Raw genomic sequence first — 19947 nt, 5'->3', positions numbered from 1 at the left:
AGTTCCAATTTTTTTTGCAAGGTGTTTGGTCTGTCTGATCTCCTCGTTCCATGACCAGTTAAGTTTCTCTGGAACTCTAGGAACTAAAATTTCCAGGCTGCCTTGAAGGATGCTGAGGCAGATGAACTTAATTTAAACTAATTTTTGCTGCTACCATTCTTCAAGAACGAGAGGTGATACTTATTATAGAAGCATGTTTTACCTTACCTTGTCAACATATTCCAAAGATTTTCAAAGCTAGATCAGGTGTCAACCTTACTGCCTAGTGCTGTTAGATTATACTGATGTTATTCTCTACATTTCAGATTATCTCTCAGCTTTCTTTATTATGAATAAGACCCAAACTGGGCGTTTCCATTCAAATGTGTGTAACTTTCTCCTGACTGAAGCTGTTTTCCACTCAATTCCCCACAACCTCTTTTTCTGCTTTTGGAGGAGCAAATATGGCTGACAATCTCTCCCTCTCCCTGACGCCACCCAGGAGGAGGGAGATATTGAATAGCTGGGGGAGGAAGGGTTAAACACATCAGAAATTAATTCACATTTTTCATAAATGGCTTTTCATGGGGAAAAGGGGAAAAGAAAGTTGCAAGCATTTCTGTTGAACATCTAGTTCACCTGTCAGTCACATCTCTTAAGATTCTACTTCCCAAGCTGTTCTACTTGAGCTTCATTTTCCTCTCCTGTATCCCACGAGGAGTGGTTCTTCTTTCCTCATTCTTTTATCCATCCCTGAAGTAGGCCATAGACTCAGCACAAACTCCCCAGTCTGTTGGGACTAGATTGCCAAGCTTTTAAAAGCTTTTATTTAACTAACCCTATTCAAATTTCCAAAAACTTTCCATTACAAGAAAATGGCATACACTATACTTGGTGTCTGGGAAATTCTATTAAAAATAAGGTTTCCTGGAAACCTCATTTGAAATAATCTTAAGTAGACTTTGTTATATGTTACCATAAAATTGGAGTTAAAGCATAGTAATTACTCGTGTGTGTGTGTGTGTGTGTGTGTGTGTGTATAGTCATTAATTCTACAACTAAATGACCTTGTAGGTGCGATTATCATTCTGTCATCAATGTAAGGTTCTGGCCTCCGTCACTTGCCATTTTAAATTGGCAGAACTGCACCATGGTCGGCACCTACAATTCAGTAAGGATGTTCTGTAATGCTATAATAATTCTGTGGCATTTAATATATATTCCAGCACTTAGTGTTTCATGGAGAAATAACTTTGTACACTAGAAATCTCTGGCAGTAACCTACATGCTCTAAAAGCTTGTAGACTGAGTTTTGGAGCAAACTGCCCTACCCCCGCAATGATAGAGTATGGCTCTGGAAAAAAAAGCAAAATAGTAATTTAAAAAGAGAGTGCCTCTAAGTATGTCCAGAAGGCCTTTTCTTCACAGCACCGGGTAATCTCTGCTGGCTCACATGCATCTCAGATTAGAAACATAGCATTTCGTCAAACTGCAGCTTCCAGGCAGATTGGGGCTCTGGCATCTCTGTAAGTAAAAATGAATCACTGTGCATTGCCTAAGAAACTGCTAGTGCTGTCATGTCTTTAGAGTACAATGAGGTGTAGCTAAAGTTAATGTGAGTTTCTGAGAATTCCCCCTTCTGCTCTTTCTTTTTAAGACCCCTTTTTCCTTCTTATTAGAGATGTTGAGAAGTGACTTGTGAGTAATACTGATTGCTGAAATAGTTAGGTCTGCATCTACTTTGACTTTGCTATTAATTTGTTTAAATATTTATAAAATACCAGGTAGGTGTTCAGCAATATAACAAGAAAGCTAAACAATTAGAAGCAGTATAAAGCAAATCTTTAAACCACTGGCTACTAAAGAACATTTTAAACAGCTGCATAGGTCTATGACAGCAGGCTTGAGGTGTTTTGGTGCAATACCTGGCAGGTATTTTATGCATAGTCTGCTGTAGTAGAATTTTCCCCGTTAAGCGTATAATTTACTTCCTCCCTCCCCTCTTTATTCTTTGCTCCTCTGAGACTCATTATGCTACATTTGTCCACATTCATCTGCATTTGTCATTTGTTAGCTCAGGCTTTTGCTTAACTGTTCTCAAAGTCTCTGCATCTGTCTGCAGAATTGCTTCTCATTTATTTGCTGTTTCTTCATATTTTGAATCAGAATAGTGAATACTATTTAGGTCACTCCAGCGAGTTGTTTCCTGTGGGAATATGAGGAATAGGTTTCCTGGTGCATAATAGTATGCAAATAATGTCCTCCTAAATCGCATAGGAATAGACTCAAATATATGTGCCAGTGTTAATGACCTTAATAGCTTTGACAGCTTCTTAATATACCATGTGCTGTTGTAAGCATGGCATTGGAGAGATATATGCCTAGCGTAGCTGAAGGCACAGGAATCTATTTCAAAATTTATTTAATACTGAGAATTTAGTATGTCAGCAGCATACTGTACTCTGTACAGAAGTGTTAAAGCCAGCAGTCGGTCTGATTTACCTCACTAGCATAAGCCACAGGAATAACATTAGGCACCAATAATAATGCTGAAGATACCTATCACATTAGCTTAGAGCACTTTAGCTGGCTTTTCTGCTGGTGTTCTCCCATGAATGGAAATTAGATTATTTTTTTTAAAAAAATCCACCTGATAAGATATTCTACACTATTTTTCTAATGTTTGAAGTTGTGTTTTTTTAAAAGTTATCCTTAGAAAGCAGTTTTAGACTTGTTGTTCTCTTTCAAAATTCAGGCCACTGCTGTTATGTTTTGCAAAGCCTTGCTACCAGTGGGCTTTTCCCAAACTTCGTTTTCTTCACATTAACTTACATTTCTGCTGAACGAGGATTATACTAAATGCAAATATATTTTAGGGAGTTAGACCCACCATCAAATAAAATTTGCATAGCTAAAAAGAGATTTGACTTCCTCCTTTTGCTGACACCCTTGAATCCTACACTAGAGATATATGATATGTTTTAAAATTTGCCCCAAATGTGGCAGTGATGAGCTAGGGTGAAATTGTTTCCTCCCCCTGCTTAAGCAACAGAATGCCAAACGTGATGTGATAATTTCACATTTTTTTCTTAGCAATTTATACATTTTTAAATATTTTCTCCTAGAACAAATTTAATTGATGTTGTTCTTTCCCCATAGTCCAACACACACACAAAAAATGTTAGTTTGAATGCACTACTGGGTTTTCAGTCTAAGTAGGTGTGCTAATTAAGTAGTTGACATTTTTCATATCATGGTGAGAAAATTTGCCTAATGGCTTAGAATAATATACTGCAGAACAGATTTATTCTATTGTTAATTATATCTATTTACAGATATCAGTATGAGGTGTACACAAATTAAACACAGAGTGCCTTTTTAAAAGTATTTATTAGTTCTGGAATTGTCGCCTGCATTGCTGCAATTCCCCTTTGCAGTTTCTGTTAATTGTTCAGCCCTACAGAAATGATTTGTGGAAATATTTTTTCTTTAAGTGTTTTTCTCCACTCTTTAAAAAAGAATAATAAAGGCATTTGAGAGAAACTCACATGTGAGCAAAGTGAATTCCAGATAAATTAGGGGCTTGTGTTGATAGCGTTGGGAGAACAGATCCTTAATGTTATAGATTCAGATTTTAATACAGACCTGATTCAGGCATAATGAGAAGCCACACTTTGCTACTATATGGACATAATGGGATGAGTCTCAGGCTCATCTTTCCCTCTTGCCATCTTTCGCATGTCAGAGGAGATCAGTGCCTCCAATTTTAAACCACAATGACATTTGAATTAAAGGAACTGTGTCTTGTTTAAACCAGGGGTGGGGAACCTGTGACCACCCAGATATTGTTCAATTCCAGCCCCCATGATTCTTGGACCATTGGCCATGCTGATGTCATGATGCTAGAGTTTGACTTCCCTTACTTTGAGGAGTGAGGCCAAGGATTCAGAGTGGAAGGGGGAATTGGCACCAGGGCTGGCCCTCAAAGAACCTAACCTACTGGAAGCACTTTGGTAAGAAGGGCATAACGAGCCATTGCCTGTCCAGCCCTCCTCTGACTTACATCTCAGAAGCTTCAGTGCAACTGGAATCTCACCTGCTCTATAGGAGTTAACATCTGCTGGAGAAACTATTGCTTGTTTAAAATCCATCGTTTGAAGGCGGCACAAGAGCCAGACGTTCTGTGTTCTGCATGTGGTGCATGTAACTGTATACCGAAGGGGATGGGCAGAGAAGGAAGTACACATGTTGTTTCTATATTTACAGTGCAGCTGAATGCAGACATGAATGTCTTGCCTGGAGGCAATTTGGAGGCTCCAGGGGAACAGTATCTTTCAAGACTGCCATAATTTCCCATGTAGTAAATGCCAGAATATTTTCCTATTCTCTCCAAAAACAGTTTTTGAACTTGAGATGTAGAAATATATCCTGAATCTGCATACTAGGCTTCTTTCTTTATCTTTATCCTGTAAACCAGTGTTCCCCAACCTTGGGCCTCCAGCTGTTTTTGGACTACAACTCCCATCATCCCTCGCTAGCAAGACCAGTGGTCAAGGATGATGGGAATTGTAGTCCAAAAACAGCTGGAGGCCCAAGGTTGGGGAACACTGCGTAAACAAACAAAAAGTGCCAAGCTTCTTTATGGCTGGTGTGATCCTCATTACATAGCTAGCATATAGCTGATTTGACATATTGATAGATGAATTGTTCCCAAGGTCCAAGAATCCCACACTGTATCAGTGAAGTCCTCGGGATTCAGTATTCTCTCTCAGACAAGAGCCCACATACTTTCTCAAGCAAACCACACTGGTGTTAATGACCCCCTCTTTCTTCTTCTTAATATCTAGTATTCATAGCGTTTTGTTTCTCATTCATGGCTCTGTGTCAATCAGGCTGACCCCAACTTGGTTCCCTCCAGATGTTACGGACTACAGCTCATTTTGTCTCTAGCCAGTGGCTTTTCTGGCTGGAACTGATGACAGTTGTGGCCCAAAACATCTGGGGGACAGCAAGTTGGAGAGGGCTGGTGTAAACAGTAATTTGTAGCGGTAGAAAACTCTTTAAAGAGGCATGGGAGGGGTGTTTTTGCTTTTGCTAATGTTCTCTAGTTTATAATGCCTTCATTTGTCCCAAGGGCAGGACAAAACAGTAAAATCTAATTGTTACCTACAGACCTATATTGATGAGAGAGAGTACTGCTGTCATATAGGAGTACTGCTGTGCATGTGTGTCGCCGTATATTTGATTTATATTTTACCTATTTAATTGAGAAATCATTAGAATTGCTGCTCTGGCATTTTACTATATCGAAGTGCAGAGTAGTTCCAAGTAGATACATGCATTAATCACACTTTAACCATCATGTAATGTTAATGAGATGGTATCCTGGCAACTTTCCTGTTGTTGTTTATCCTTCTATGGTCTCCTGTAAAGCTGTGGTCATGTGACACACAGGCCCATCTTGACAGAGTTGATGAATAGAGAGGGAGAGAGATATTGGCAGGCTGCTCACCAGGGTTGCTTCCTCTAGCATTGTTTTCCTAAATAATTCAGAAAGGCTGGTGTTTTCATCAAATTATTTCTGTTTTCAGAATGAATAGGAATGAGGAAATGAATAGAGATGGGTGCAGTTGAGAGTCTGTGTTGTAGAACAGGCAGAATAACATTGTTTATTGCATAAATGTCCCCAGATTTATGCCATGTTAACTTTGTTTGGTTTTTCCCTGTTTTTTTGCTTGGTGCTTTTCTGTTGATCCTGAGGGGACTATATTTGCTTAAGTAGACAGTGAATCGAGTACATAATTGCTAGACATTCCACATTGTCCTCCTGAGATGTCTTTTCTTTCAGACACGAAGAGACATAATTACTGTTAGCGCAAGCCCCTTGGTGGGCGTAAGATATCATGTAGGAGAGGTGTCATTGATCTCTATATTTTATTGTCCCTTTTATAGAAACTTTTGCCGGATCAGTGTTTCCCAAAGTTAGACAAGGTACTCAAATTAGAATTGGAGTGGCTTGATAAGGAATATTAGAGAAATGGATGAGGAGTAGCAGTGTATGGAGGACAAAGAGGTGACGTCAGGAGTATAAGAAACCTGGCAGGTATAACCAGTGAGTTTCCTAGGCTTAACAGGGATGGAAACTTAAATATGGTGGGTACCTGGTTCATGCTGGCTCCAAAGAAAGATAAGACCCCAAATAGTTCTGCAGCAAACATACCAGAAGGCACACAGGAGGTAGAGAAAAGAATAGACAAGAAAGATCAGAATTTCCCCTCTAGTCTGTCTCCTTCACCTGTTGTAAATTATCTTACGTTTTCACTTGTATGTATTTTAATTGCAAAATAATTCTAGTTACAATTTTGCATTTTAAATAGATTAAGTAGGCAACTCAGCCAGCTATATCACAATTCAAATGCACACTCCCCCTCAGTCAAAAAGGATTTCCATTAAATTGTCCTAAAATTTGGCTGTTTTATTATGTGGAATATCATATATAGTTGTTACAAAACAATAGTTTGGACAACAGATTTGTGAAATTTTACTTTATTCTCCCTCCTCACAAAACAAGCAATACATTAAAATTACCAAAACAAACACCCCCCTCCCCACAAACCTCCCTGTAACACATGTGAACTAACGCATTATGTTAAAATATGCAAGCTTACAATTTGTAGGATTTTTGGGTCACGAGGGAAAAATATTAATAAATCCAACTATCTGCTAATAACTTAATCCCCTTTCATATCCACAGTACGATTAAAGTCCTAACAGAATTCCGGCATAAAAGATGCATGTTAATCTATGAAACAATTTGGAGCATTTTTGTTTAATCCCTCCATTTCTGCTTATTAACCAAAATGTCATAAAGACTGGCATTCAGGTTGTAAACATCCCTTTGACAGTCACAAAATTTAGGCAATGAACTTGAGAAACCTTGTCTATGCATAGTGGGCCTGACATTGAAAGCCCCACTGATTTCTCTGGCAAAGGGGGCTTCTGAGCGAGAGTGAGAGAGAGCTGGGAGTGTAGCTGTCGGCTAGGATATCTCTGATTAAAATTTCAACCTAGACTGGCCAGAGGCAAGCTGCTACCTCTGCCTTTCACCCTCCTACCACTAGGGTAACAACGTGAGCCTACCTTACAGTGAGTTGTTGTAAGGATTAATGTATAGAAGCATTTAGAACAATGCAGTGGTGGCTCCATTCCAGTGGTGGGCAGAGCCAGAAGCAAAGGTTACTGGGGCCAATAACCAACATTGGTTTTAAGTTTTAATGCTTAACTTTGTATAATAGACTGCATACTAATCACGCAAAAACTAGACGTTTCTACACCACACCAAACACCATTGGAGAGTTGGGCCATGTCCTTGACTAGATTGTACCACACATATTTATAAATTGCGACTGTTGCATCCTATATTGAGCTGCCTCTGCATGGATCTTTTTGGTTAATTGCACTTGCCCACCCTTCAGCACAGAATTTTAAAACCCATTTTCAGAAGTCAGTTTTCAGTTTTATTTCTGTTGAGTCAATGTGAATAAAATCTATATTGGAACCTTATTAAATCTGCAGAGTGGCTTTTCTGCCTGTGAAGTTTGTACTGCAAAAAGCTGTGATCTTAACTTTTTATCCTGATTTTGCTATTCTTTAAATTAAAAAAAAATGAACTACCCGCATGCCTAATTGTTGCTTTATCTCTAGTACATTTTCTTTATCATTCTTTTCACGCAATGCATTTTTACTCTAGTAACAACATGTGCACTGCGCTTTATGAAAGTCACTCGCTGGAAACCTTGGATATTTTCCACAGGGATCCCTATAGACCCATCCAATTTGAAAATACTCTGTTTTATCCTCTTCTTAATTACAATACGCAGAGCGGGATTCTGTTAACTGTTTAGAAGTTCCACAGAGTAATGATTCTATCCCAACTATAAAGAGTATGACAGAAAACTATTCACAGTTGGAAGCCAGCTGTTGCCTAGCTACCTAGCTTTTTAATTCAGAATCTCCTCCAATTTAATAATACCCGGCCCTTAAGCTGCTAAATGTATTTGTTCATGACTCACCGTACCATTTTGTGCATGCTTTTCACCAGTTAGCATCAATTATGACGGGGAAAAGAGAGCATTTACAAAGGGGTTAATGTGTGGTGTAAATCCAAAAACTAGGGGGGAAATGCAGACAAGCTCCAGTAAAGTACCATGCCAATGAAATTGCCAGGTGGAGAATTAGTTGGAATTAAAACAGCCATGGATGTAGTTTAGCAGGTGTCATAGAGCCTGCTTGTCCCGAGGCGTGGATGCCTCCGTTTATCTTGTTCACCACGAGGCATTTATGTTTCATTAGAAAACGTGAGGGTTTGGTTACTGTGCTTTAGCACTGAGGCCAAAATAGCCTTGCTTGGAAAGAAAGAAAGAAAGAAAGAAAGAAAGAAAGAAAGAAAGAAAGAAAGAAAGAAAGATGGGACCTCGGCAAATTAGGCAATTATTGTTACATAAAAGAAAGGGGTTTTGATAGTTCATGGTATAAAAGTCTAGAATGCATCTTCATTGCAGAAAGGGAAATCTGATAGCTTTCCTGTGCCTTAATTATAACTCTAAGAAATACTCAAGTCTGCCAGTTTGGGACTTTTTGTTCTATTATCTCTAGGTTAAAATCCCACCTTTATATTTCCTCAGATAGGATCCGCACCACTTAGATCTTTATATATTGAAGTCATCTGCTTTTCTTATTCCTTCTGCTGCTACCAGTTATTTCCACATTATTCTCTTGTTTACCTAGTATCACTTATAGCTGAGTTTGGACTATGGGATGGATAGACTAGGAAACTTAAAAGTCTTATTTACTAAATCCTATTTATAGTATCAGAAAATAGGCTTATGTGCAGCTTAGATGTTAAATGAACACTTTGTTTTATTTTATTTTTATTTTGCATTAGCAGTTCCCTTAATTTGGCCTTTCCCCAATGCTGAGCATATTGCTAATAGCAGACAGCTTTGTGGGGCTCCACTGCTGCCTTGACCTCTGGTTGCTTGCACTGCTGCTTACATAAAGGGGGTGAAGCTGCATTGCAAACACAATGGCAAAGCCAATCTGGCACACCCACCACTGTGCTTGCACTATGCCTCCCTGCCTTGTCCCTCTGCCTCATGGTAAGCACCAGTGATGCAACAAACTGGAGGTCAGTTGTGCATCACTGCCTTACCACGTTATAAGCTCCTGCATGTTAACGAGATTGAGATGCATGTGTCCTAATATGACGCAAATATATTTTGGGGTGCAGAATTTATTCACATTTCTGAAATTCTCTAAGTAAGAGCGTCGATACTTGACTGCATAGCAAAATACAGCCAGGCTATATGCTCGTAAAAATCCAGTAGCTGCTTCCATGTTAGCAGGTGCACTTTCCCTGGCAGCTCCAGTTGTAAAGGCAATTGCTGGCTCATCGTGTGTATCTTGGTTTCCCATGCAGTTGCGCAGACGCCTGTGAAATCGCTTTTGGTGTGAAGTGCTTTGCAGTTAAAGCAGTTGCTCCTGACTTTTTACCAGGGGACCAGCCTTTACTCTGTGCATTCATAGACCTTTGAGCTCCTAAAAATGCTGTAGTGTTGTCTTTTGTTACTTAATTGGCAAGAAACCTAAAGGAGGTGGTTAGGAACAAATAACAAGTAGAACAAAGAATGGTGGGGTTTCTGTGACCCAGTTAAAGGCAAGTGTTCCCCATGCGAATGGGGTCAGGTGAAATGTACAAAAGGGTAAGGGGATAATAACTGGAAGTTCAAAGAACAGTGGCAAAGGCTCAGTGTTTATAAGCTCAGCGTCGCAGGAGTCAGAGTTGCAAGATTTAAGGGGAAACTGCAAAGCCAACAGACCCATGTTACAAAGGAGCAAATATGAATAATCCCCTGGGCTAAAATTGACTGGGTCAACAAGCACAGCATTTAAGAATGGAAAATGAAGGAATTGTATGTGTTAGTTAAGGAGTTCAAGGTGGTAGAAAAGGTCAGAATTGAAAGAGTTGGATATCAATGGAATGAGGCTCAATAACATCCACTTGGGTAGGTCCAAATTCTAGGTTACCAGAAACTTGCAGGTGCAGGGGTTGTGATGCTCCAGGAAAGATAGAAATTCTAGGGTCAACAGCTTGTCTCAGGCTCCAAAGACATAGGTAGGATGGAAATGACCACAGTATCCCTTCCCTAACATATCACCTCCCATTTGGCTATTGGCACTTGTATTTTATAACAATTAGGTTACCCATTTGAAAGGTTAATGCTATCCTGTTGTTGGCACCAGATGTCCTTGTTGTACTCCTCTTGCTATTACCAGAACATGGGAGGGAACAATTGGCCGGTGGGATGGGCTTGTGAACTAAACTGGACATAGCAATACAGATACTCACCAACATGCTCATTCACACGCTGTGCTGTCTACCACTGCTGTTCGTACTTGACCAACAATCTTGTGTGGCTCTCCAGATAAGTTCTGCTACTGCATTGCTACTGCTGTAGCTTGGGTGCAGCCCAGCGTGCAGTTTTCACTCTGTAAATCTCTAAATCCCCAATGTCAAGTCATATTTATTTCTTAGAACGCAGCACATTCACCTCTTCCAGCTGTTTTTCTTTTTGCTGCCTTGCCGTCTTTTTTAAAATATCAATAATGTATCCAGTGCATTTCAAAGCTGCACTGTTCAGCTTTGAACAGATTATTTATGTGTTCTTGAATTCAAATATAAAAAGCATTCCTTTCGCCAGATCTCCCTTGGAATTTCAGAGCCCAGGAAGGCAGTTGGGGTGGCAGCTTTGGTGTGTTGTATGACAAGATGTAAAACCTTCCACTGGGGTCACCTTATAAATATTTATTCCAATAAATTTCTTTAAAGAAATTAAATTACGTGTTCTATACAGAATAGACGAGAAAGGCTTTTAGTGTCACTGGCTGCAAATTGAAGTCATTTGTCTAGGAGGGTCAGGTGCCACTTCGTGGTAAGGATTTGTCTGAGATCCAAGTGAAGAAAGATTGATAGCACAAAGAGATTGATGAAATGAGCAATGCAATATGCATATGAAGTTCTGGGTTAATTAGGAAAATTTAAACCAGAAAGGTTCTTTTGTGTGAGGTGTAGGAGCTGTTACTTGCTCTCCCCCCCCCCTGTGTGTGTGTGTAAGGCTTGATATTTTGGGAGAAAGTGCATGTGAATATTATTGCGGAGACTGATTGGAGCTTCATCCATTTTATCGTTAATGAGAGTTGCTTAGCCATTCATTTGCAGATGCCTGTTTTCTCATTACTATAAGCTACAGAGTTGTCTGCATCATTCATTGCTTTAAATACTTTTTATTTATTTATTTATTTTTAAAAAACCCCTATCATTTCATTGAATCATGTTCCTATAAACATTCTGAAAAGGTTCTGGCCTCCTCCCCTTCCCCTGACAAACCAGATTGTAGTGGTACCTGACATTTGTAGACTCATCCATAGCTAAGAAAACTAACCATTCCATTCTACTCTGTATAAAATTCAGTGCACAATCCTCCACAAATAAAATAGGTGTTTGTGCGTGCACACACACACACACACACACAGTATCTTTGACACTTGAAAAAGAGAACTAAAATGGTTGCTTTATCGCACTATAACGTGGTCTACCTGGCTGTAATATATTGCCACATTTCAGCATATTTCATCAATATTTTTGTTGATCCAACAGGAGATGTCTGTTGTAGCACTCAACAGCAGTCTTGTACTGGAGCATCTCCCAACCCTCTGAGATAGATGGGGGCACTAGGGGCTACCTGAGATGGGAATATCAAGGGCAGATAGGGAGCTTCCTCTTCTTTTGTGAGCAGATTCCTCCATTGGTGCTGTTATCACCCAAAGAGTCCTGTGATTTTTCTTTTTAACCCTTATCTGGTAGTGAACATTGAATATTAACTTTTTCCTTTCATTTTTGCTTTTCGCTTTGCAGAAACCAAAACAGAAAGACTGGCATCCTCCCGGAGGGTTTATCTTAGGACTCTGGGCGCTCATTATCATGGTCTTCTTTAAAACCTACGGAATCAAACACATGAAACACATCTTTTAGACCCTTAGAGCAATCAAGATGTCTTGCTCTGAATGCATCCTTGAATAAAAATGAGGTCTTCTACCGGAAAATTCTTCTCCACCACCCCACTTGTTATGATACTTGCACATTTTTACTTTGTGTTTTGTATTGTTAAATGCAGCTGTTTAATACCCATTTTGAACACATTTTATAAAACTTCCAAGGACACAGTGAGAATCCTTCCCTCCTTCTCCTTTGAAATGAATGAGCAACCTAACTTATAGGAGTAAAGGCACTCCAAAGAGGTAAAAGCAGGCTTCGTCTTATCTTAGTTTGCTGCAGAGAGAATAGCATTTGCATCTACTATACAAGGAGTATTCAGGGTGGCATTGCCCTGCATGTGCACTGCAGAACAAATTGTAAGTTGTAAAAAGATTTTTTCTCTCTCTCTACTTCTTCTACTACTATTATTACTACTACTGCTACTTCTTATGTAACCATTACCCCCATCACTGAAATGAAGGTCTAGACAATATGCAGAACCTTATTTAAGATGTCATTTTATCAATATAGACTTAAGTCACTTTGCAGACTTTTGCAGTGACATATTGAACACTTGCTCAACAGAAACAAAAATACCGTAGGAAATATTGATTTCGCTCTGTTAAATACAGCCCTTTAGATCAATCCTTTTACCTAGGGCAGTTTTGCTTCTTGGATTCCAAGAATGATTAGAATTGGAAACAAAAAAGGCCCAAAGAAAGTATTTCCTGGATCTGCTTGGTGAGAAAACCCACGCACTGCCTCGTGTTCAGCAGAAGGATATGCTGTCTGGCTTTCTGAAATCACTTCATGTTCTTCAGTATCTTGTTAAGAAGAACAAGTTGTTAAAAACAAGATCCATGGGGAAAATTCCATTAGGACTATGTACTTGAAAACTGAGCTATACATTTTGTTGTCGGGTGTATTATTTATTTGTTCTTTGTGTTCTGCTCTTCATGAATTAAATCTGTTCACAGAAAAAAACAAAAGTAGGAAGAAGAATGGCTTGCTGCAGAATGATTTGGGGTGGACCATAATAAGCATTATGCAATTAAATTTATTGGTTACTAAATATGTCCTCATATGGAGTGGCTCCAATATGGAAGGTTGCCACATTAGAGCATGTTGAATTTTTGAACTTTTGAATTCCAAAAATGAGGAGTGCTGAAAAGTTGTAACATGACTTGGGAATTCCAAAGATATTTGGGTTAATTTAATATTATTTAGCTTTGCTTAGTAAGTAAAATGTATGTAAAATTGCATAGAAATAATTAAAAATGATTGCCAAGTCCTTTCAGTTAATTTATTTGTTTGTTTGTTTGGCATTACCTAACCTTTTCAGAAAGTAAAATTGTAATTTGGTTTTCTGAAAACAGTTTATGGGCTTCTTCATCAAACGTAGACTTACCAAACTAAATGCTGTTCAGTAGCAGATTTAACCAAAAACATATTTTTAAGACCGCTCACTGAAGAAATTTGCAAAAATTATGTTTTCCCCTCTAAGATGACACCCCCTAAACATAGCATTCAATCTGTATCACTGCAGTATTTTTTGTTCATGAAGTTGGGAGTTGTGGATTGCATATAGTTAACGTGCTGCTCTGGGCTCCTCTGAAGGAAGATGCAGGGTATAAATCTAAATAATAAATAAAGTGGAACAAAAAAAAAATCCCTTTAAGTCTGAAGTGCCATAGCAACAGTATCTCTCTTAGGTGAGCGTGATGCAGTTTCTGTTCCACAAGCACAATATCTTGGTAAGTATGCCATACTGTTCTGTGGAATGAAACGGAAACATACAAAACAGACTTTATCAATGACGGTGTTAGCTGTGTATGTTTACAGTGGTACCTCGGATTACAGACGCTTCAGGTTACAGACTCCGCTAACCCAGAAATATTACCTTGGGTTAAGGACTTTGCTTCAGGGTGAGAACAGAAATCGCGTGGTGGCAGCACGCGGCAGCGGGAGGCCCCATTAGCTAAAGTGGTACCTCAGGTTAAGAACAGTTTCAGGTTAAGAACGGACCTCCAGAACAAATTAAGTTCTTAACCCGAGGTACCACTGTATTGTCCTTCAGTCCACTCAACATCATACAGAGGTGAGTGGGCAATCTGTGAGGATAAAAACAAACTGTGACTTTTAAATGCTGTTTTATGAGGCATTGAAGACTTCAGGCCGGATCCAAAGATGTCCTTTCTTTTGTAAAATGCTGCCTCTTCTCATGGAAGAGCCTTTTCTGATCTAGGAAGGAAATGTGACATCAGAAGTGGCCCAAATCCAGAGAGACGCTTGCACAAGACTGCAAGAGACTTTTGCCCAAATCTTGTTCTTTCTTTGTCATCACTTGAGCAGCGGTTCTTCACCTTTTAGGAGGTCATGGGCCTCTTTGATAATTTGATGGACCCAATAAATTTGATATAAATTTTTTTTCCACCCCACAAACATAGTTTTCAAAGTATCAGGAAGAAAATAGAAGAACATCCCTTCTTTTGCACCTGGTTCATGGACTGTCTGTGGACCACAGGTTAAGAACCTAAGTGATAGTGTGTATATGTTTTAGCCTGTCTCTTTCCTAATTGGTGCTTCTCTTACTGTAACACATCCTGTACTGCACTGAGAGAATACTCTGTTGGATTGTGGAAGAGCTTACTGAACAGCACCAATACATTCTCCCCCCCCCCTTTCACTCACAGTTCTTTGGCCCACACCTCAATAAGCTGGATGGCTCAGTAATGGGAGACAGCGATAAACTTGGTTCAAATAATTTCCTCAGCATGGCCAATTCATCTGTTACCGGGAAGTGAGAAATAACCTTCTTTCTACACCTCTTGATAAATTTATGAATAGATGGTTGCTGAGAATACTTGGCCAGGAAAACCTGGGTCAGAATGACACCCAAGATAATCTAATCATTGTGAATACAATCACAGGCTTCTTCTAGGCCACAATGAGCATAAAATGAGCCACCTTGCCTGTACTATCTTTAAGAAAATGTCAGAAAATGGGAAAATAACTCACCTTTTTAGAGGTAGGTATGCCTGCAAACCTGTGATGATCAAATACACCATTTTGTCAGATTTGTGGATGAAAAGAAAGCTTCATTCTCAGGATAGTTGGCCCGAAATCCTTTGCAAACAATTACCTCACATTTAGAAATTCAGCTTTCTTTAAAAACAAATGCACAAAGTGTTTAGAGGAATTTAAGTTCTGAAAAGTTTTTTTAATGAAATATACTGATACACCATTTTTTTACATTGAATTAGTCTTTAAAGGTCTATCTGTATAATTTATTGATTCAAGTATCTGACAGTGATTCCACTTTTCTTCTTTCTTTCCATTTGCATTTATCATATTTTATAAATCTAACAATAAATGTGTTTTATGGACATAAGTTGTCACATTGACAGTGAATTTAATAGAGGCCTGTTTCACTTGCAATTAAACTCTGTCATCCCCACTCTGTAGGCCTCATCTAGACCTCTCATTCTACCTAAAAAACTGCCGCCCAGCTGAGTAAAAGCAGCAGACTTTGGATGGATTCTGAGGAGACATGGAGATACAAGTCAAGACGTCCTTCTGAAAAGATAATCTGCTTAGGGAAAAGAGGCAATTAGGTGGGTTATTAAAATACAATTTATGAAACGGAAAAAGCAGTAAGTATGCCGGCAAAGCTGATTAACAGAGGTGAGAAAAGCAATTAGATTGAAATGCAGCAATCCATGCTCAATGAGTCTGAGGGTATGATTCTTTGATGCACAGAGAATGGAAAGCGATTGGATTGTAACATCCACAATCTTTTCCTTTTTCGGCGCTTGCAGTGTCCAGCAGCTTATTATTGAACGCATCTAATATTCTTGTGAGCACACTCCAATGAAGTATATAGCATTCAAGGTCTGAAGGACTCCAGTGTTGGTGAAATCGTTTGCAACCAAACTGGGGTACTGGACGTGTACAGCAGTGTGTGTTGACACTACTATAGCAGCAGAGGCACTGTTGCTAGATGCATCACAGTATGCAAAGTTATCATGGAACACGGAATGGGCTGTAAGTAGCTTATGGGGCCAAAACATTACATTTCAGAACAGTCCAATGAGGGCTGTGCATGCTTAGTGGCCACAGAGTACAAAATGGGGAGGGGGGGAGAAGGGGTGGAATGGAGTACCATAGGATATGGCTAGAACCTTGAACAATCTGTCTATTACAGTCAACTGACCAAAGTATAAAATACAAAATCACAGCCTCACTAGAACCAGTTTATTAACACTGACAAGTGAATAATGAACGATCATAGCATGTATGAGAGATAAAGCATTCAGATATTTTGCTGCCTGTTCAGTAACAGATTAATTAGTCCCCTCAAGGAAGGTACTCAAAAAGACCCTTTTTGATCAACCAGGAACACTCTTCATAAGAGGCTAAAGAATGTTTTCTCCAAGCCATTGATAAAATCTACAGTAGAAGAAAAGGTGAAAGGCCATTTCGATTTCTGCAGCTATCTTGGAAGGGAACCTTGGGAAATCTACGATCTTCTTACAAGGTAAAGCAATAAAAGTGCTCTTCTATTTAGAAATGGCATACATTTGTCAGAGGCAGACTAAGGCCAAGTAACTGTGTTGTACATGGCCCATTAGCTGATTCGTGTAACTCTGGGACTTCTTCTATTTTCTGTGTAGCCATATATTTGACTTGCACTAAGTCCAAGGGGAGCAGATAAGGAGGCAAACCAGCAACACAAATTATTCCCATTGACATACTTCAATATAGACCCCAAAGAGTCTCACAGCATCTGACATTGGAGAGACAGTGAAGATTCAGAGCCAGTAATGCATGGTATATCTATGCCAAGCTGCTTAATGTGCTATGTCTGACTTCCAGATTAAGGGCAGTGCTAGCAACACATTTGATTGTGCCCAGTGTAGGTCTAAGAAAGGAGGGCAGAGTTCCTTTTAAAGAAAATCTAAGGCCAGGAAATGGAGGCCCTGTACAAAATCTAGTTCACACTTTTTACAGTACACACCTGTGTGGCTTAAAGCTCTTTTTGCATTGGGGCTGCTTAAGTTTACCCAGCACGAAAAGAGCTTTTACGCTCTTAGCGTTGCTTGCTCAGTGCCCTGGTTCTGGAAGTGTTAGGGGCGCTCTCACAAGACTTCCAACAATCTGACTTCCCCGATTTGCCTGCATATAGTTGAAATTACACAAATTAAGTCTGCGTAAAATGCGGGCATACTGTATAAGGCCAAGGCAAATAGACTCTTCTGTTCTCCAGCCTTTCTGAGGACAGTTTTTGCAGTTCCTTTCTTATAGGTGCTGGATGTGATTATGAGTTTCTAGGAATGGTAATTACAATAGCAATGACAATAATATCTCTGCAGAGACACACTATAGTGACCTGTTTTTTAAAAAACTCCACTTCTCAAAGCTTTTATTTTTATCTTCGTTGTACTTTTGTGTAAGTGTAGAAACTAATAGAGGTGCTTTCAAGGTTATGCTGAAAAGGCTGTAGCATCCCAGGGTCTCTATTTAGGGAAGCTTTGGTATTTGTGTTAACGACACAAACACTAATGGAGCCTAAAGTACAAGCAGGTATGGAATTAAGTGTTTTTTCATCCAGCATTCAATCCACCTTCCTCTTTTCTGTTAGCAGCCACACACAATAACAAAAATCAATAAAAACTGTGGCAAATACATTGTGCAATTGTGAATGTTCTCTGCAGAAACAAGAGGCATTCCCATGCTTTTAAAGGAAATGGTATCTGGGCTGCTGATAGCATCTGAGTCACAACTTGGGAGACAGGGCTTAGGTTTGATAATGTGCAAAAGGAGAGAAAGCAGCACTACCTTGTCTGGTTTGTAGGTTCTGCCCCTCCCCAAAATTATACTACTTTTGCCAACCTAAAATCTCCCCCCGCCACTCCAGTGTGCCATGGGACAACAGTCTGATGAAGATGGGAGTATAGACTATATAATGTACTGCACTTGGACTTGCCTATAGATCAGAGTTAGTCAACATGATGGCCTCCAGCTACGGTTGGATTCCAGCCCTCATCAGTGCCAGTTCATATGGCTAGTGGTCAGGGATGGTAGGAATTGGGAGTTCAGCAACATCTGGAAGGCATATAGAAGCTGCAGGTCAGGCACTAAAACAACAACCTACTTTCCTCCCTCCCTTTCCCAATGATCCCTCTTCAACTATTTCTTAAAGAAGCAGTTCCATAATAACAGATATGCTTAGGAAAGACAGATGGTTCCAGACATATTTATTCTGCCAAGTTTTAAATGAACTGTCATTTTCTTCTGATGCTGCTTGTAAGTTTGTTTTTTAAAGTTTTAGTTTTTATTAGTGTTTATTGTAAAGCTGCGTCTTTATGGTTGTGAATCACCTTGGGGATGAAAAGGCCATGCAGTTTACTTAAAATTATCTGTACATCATCATCATCATCATCATCATCATCATCATAAGCACTCTCCCAAAGTGATGACTTGAATTTTCAAGGGTAGATTCCTACTTCAGGAATTTTGTTTTACAAATACAGGACTCTGCATTCCCCTGTATATAGTGTGGCTTGTCAAACATTGTTCTTATACTCAGCTCTAGCTAACACTGCTAACTCCATTCTGTCTCTTGGAGAAACATGGGCTGTCAAAGTCAAGAGTTCATAACCTGAAAGTAATCTATCTATGCTTGAAGCTTGTTCTTTCTGCAAGTTTTGGCTCCTTGTGAATACTTCTACATGATTTTCCCCTTCTTTCATTTTTATATATGCTCCTTCTAAATATCAGCTAATCTGAAAGCTCCTTATTCTGCCACATCAGTTTCTTTACATGCCTTCCACTTTTATTTCTTGTTGGCATCGTTTGCAATTGTATCTTCAACATACCACCTTTAAGAAATGCCCATCCATCTTGAACTCAAGTATTTCTAACCATGGGATCTCTCACCCACTAGAAATTGTCAGCTAGGCAATGGAGGAATTTGTTGGACCTTACATTGTTAGCAGTTTGCATTCCAGTAGATACCAGGGTAGTCAAAGCACCCAATGACTGCTATATGTCTCCTTTTTGAATGTTTGGTAATCTGCTGTAGGAAGGCATCATCTAAGTCTTTAGTCTGGCTTGGAGCTCTATAGCAGTTTTTACCCAAATGCCTTCCATGCCCCAAGTCAAAGGTGTACACATCCTTTACATATAATGTTTGGTCTATTCCTTTTGAATAGGTGATAGCCCTCAGTTATTACATTCCACTCACAAGTCTTATCACATCAGGTTTCAGTAAACCCTAGCCAGTTATTTGCTATCTTAATAGTTGAAGTTCATCTTGTTTGTTTCCCATGCTCTGTGCATAGTATAGTATTGAGACAACTGAACCACGAGGCATTCCCTCCAGCTGCTTCTTGTTTCTTTCCTGCATTTTAGCAGTTTCCTGTACATCAGTTAAGTACCCTCAGTATTTGGTTCCCTGTGTCCTCTGATTAGCTCCCTCCCCCTCAGAATTCAGTTTAAAGCAAACTTAATTCTTGCCAGCCACTGTGAGGTACAATCCATCTCTTGTAAGAAGTGCTCCATGGAAGTGGGGACCATGGTCAAAGAAACCAAATCTTTCCCAATGATACCATTTGCACAGCCTGTTTTTATCTTCCAGTATTTTCTTCCTGGGCCATGACCTTCAACAGGAAGGAGTGGTGAAATAACCACATGTGCCCCCAGGGTTCTTCAACTTCCTACTCAGAATCTCACAGTCCCTTGCAATATGTTGAAGGCTGTCTGGCAGTATCATTTCTACTCACATATGGCTCAGCCCCCAGTTCATTTTTTTCAGTAGTCAGAAGCAGCTGCATGCAAGATAGACAATTCCCCTCAATATTACCAAGGTCATA

The 19947-nt window shown here is 39.5% G+C and overlaps 1 protein-coding gene across 1 annotated transcript in view; it reads left to right on the top strand.

Annotated features, from left to right (window-relative positions):
- PIGK (phosphatidylinositol glycan anchor biosynthesis class K) overlaps positions 1-13375 on the top strand; it is a 96772-nt gene extending 83397 nt beyond the window's left edge. The window contains exon 11 of the mRNA XM_081193851.1: positions 11954-13375. Coding sequence (XP_081049977.1) covers positions 11954-12070 — 117 coding nt within the window. The 3' untranslated portion in view covers positions 12071-13375. The remainder of the gene's footprint in view (positions 1-11953) is intronic.
- Positions 13376-19947: the final 6572 nt, after the last annotated feature.

This window comes from Podarcis bocagei (assembly GCF_964188305.1).
Source record: "Podarcis bocagei genome assembly, chromosome: 5".
NCBI lineage: Eukaryota > Metazoa > Chordata > Lepidosauria > Squamata > Lacertidae > Podarcis > Podarcis bocagei.
Note: the sequence above shows the minus strand (reverse complement) of the source record. Positions and strands in the feature narration are given on the sequence as shown.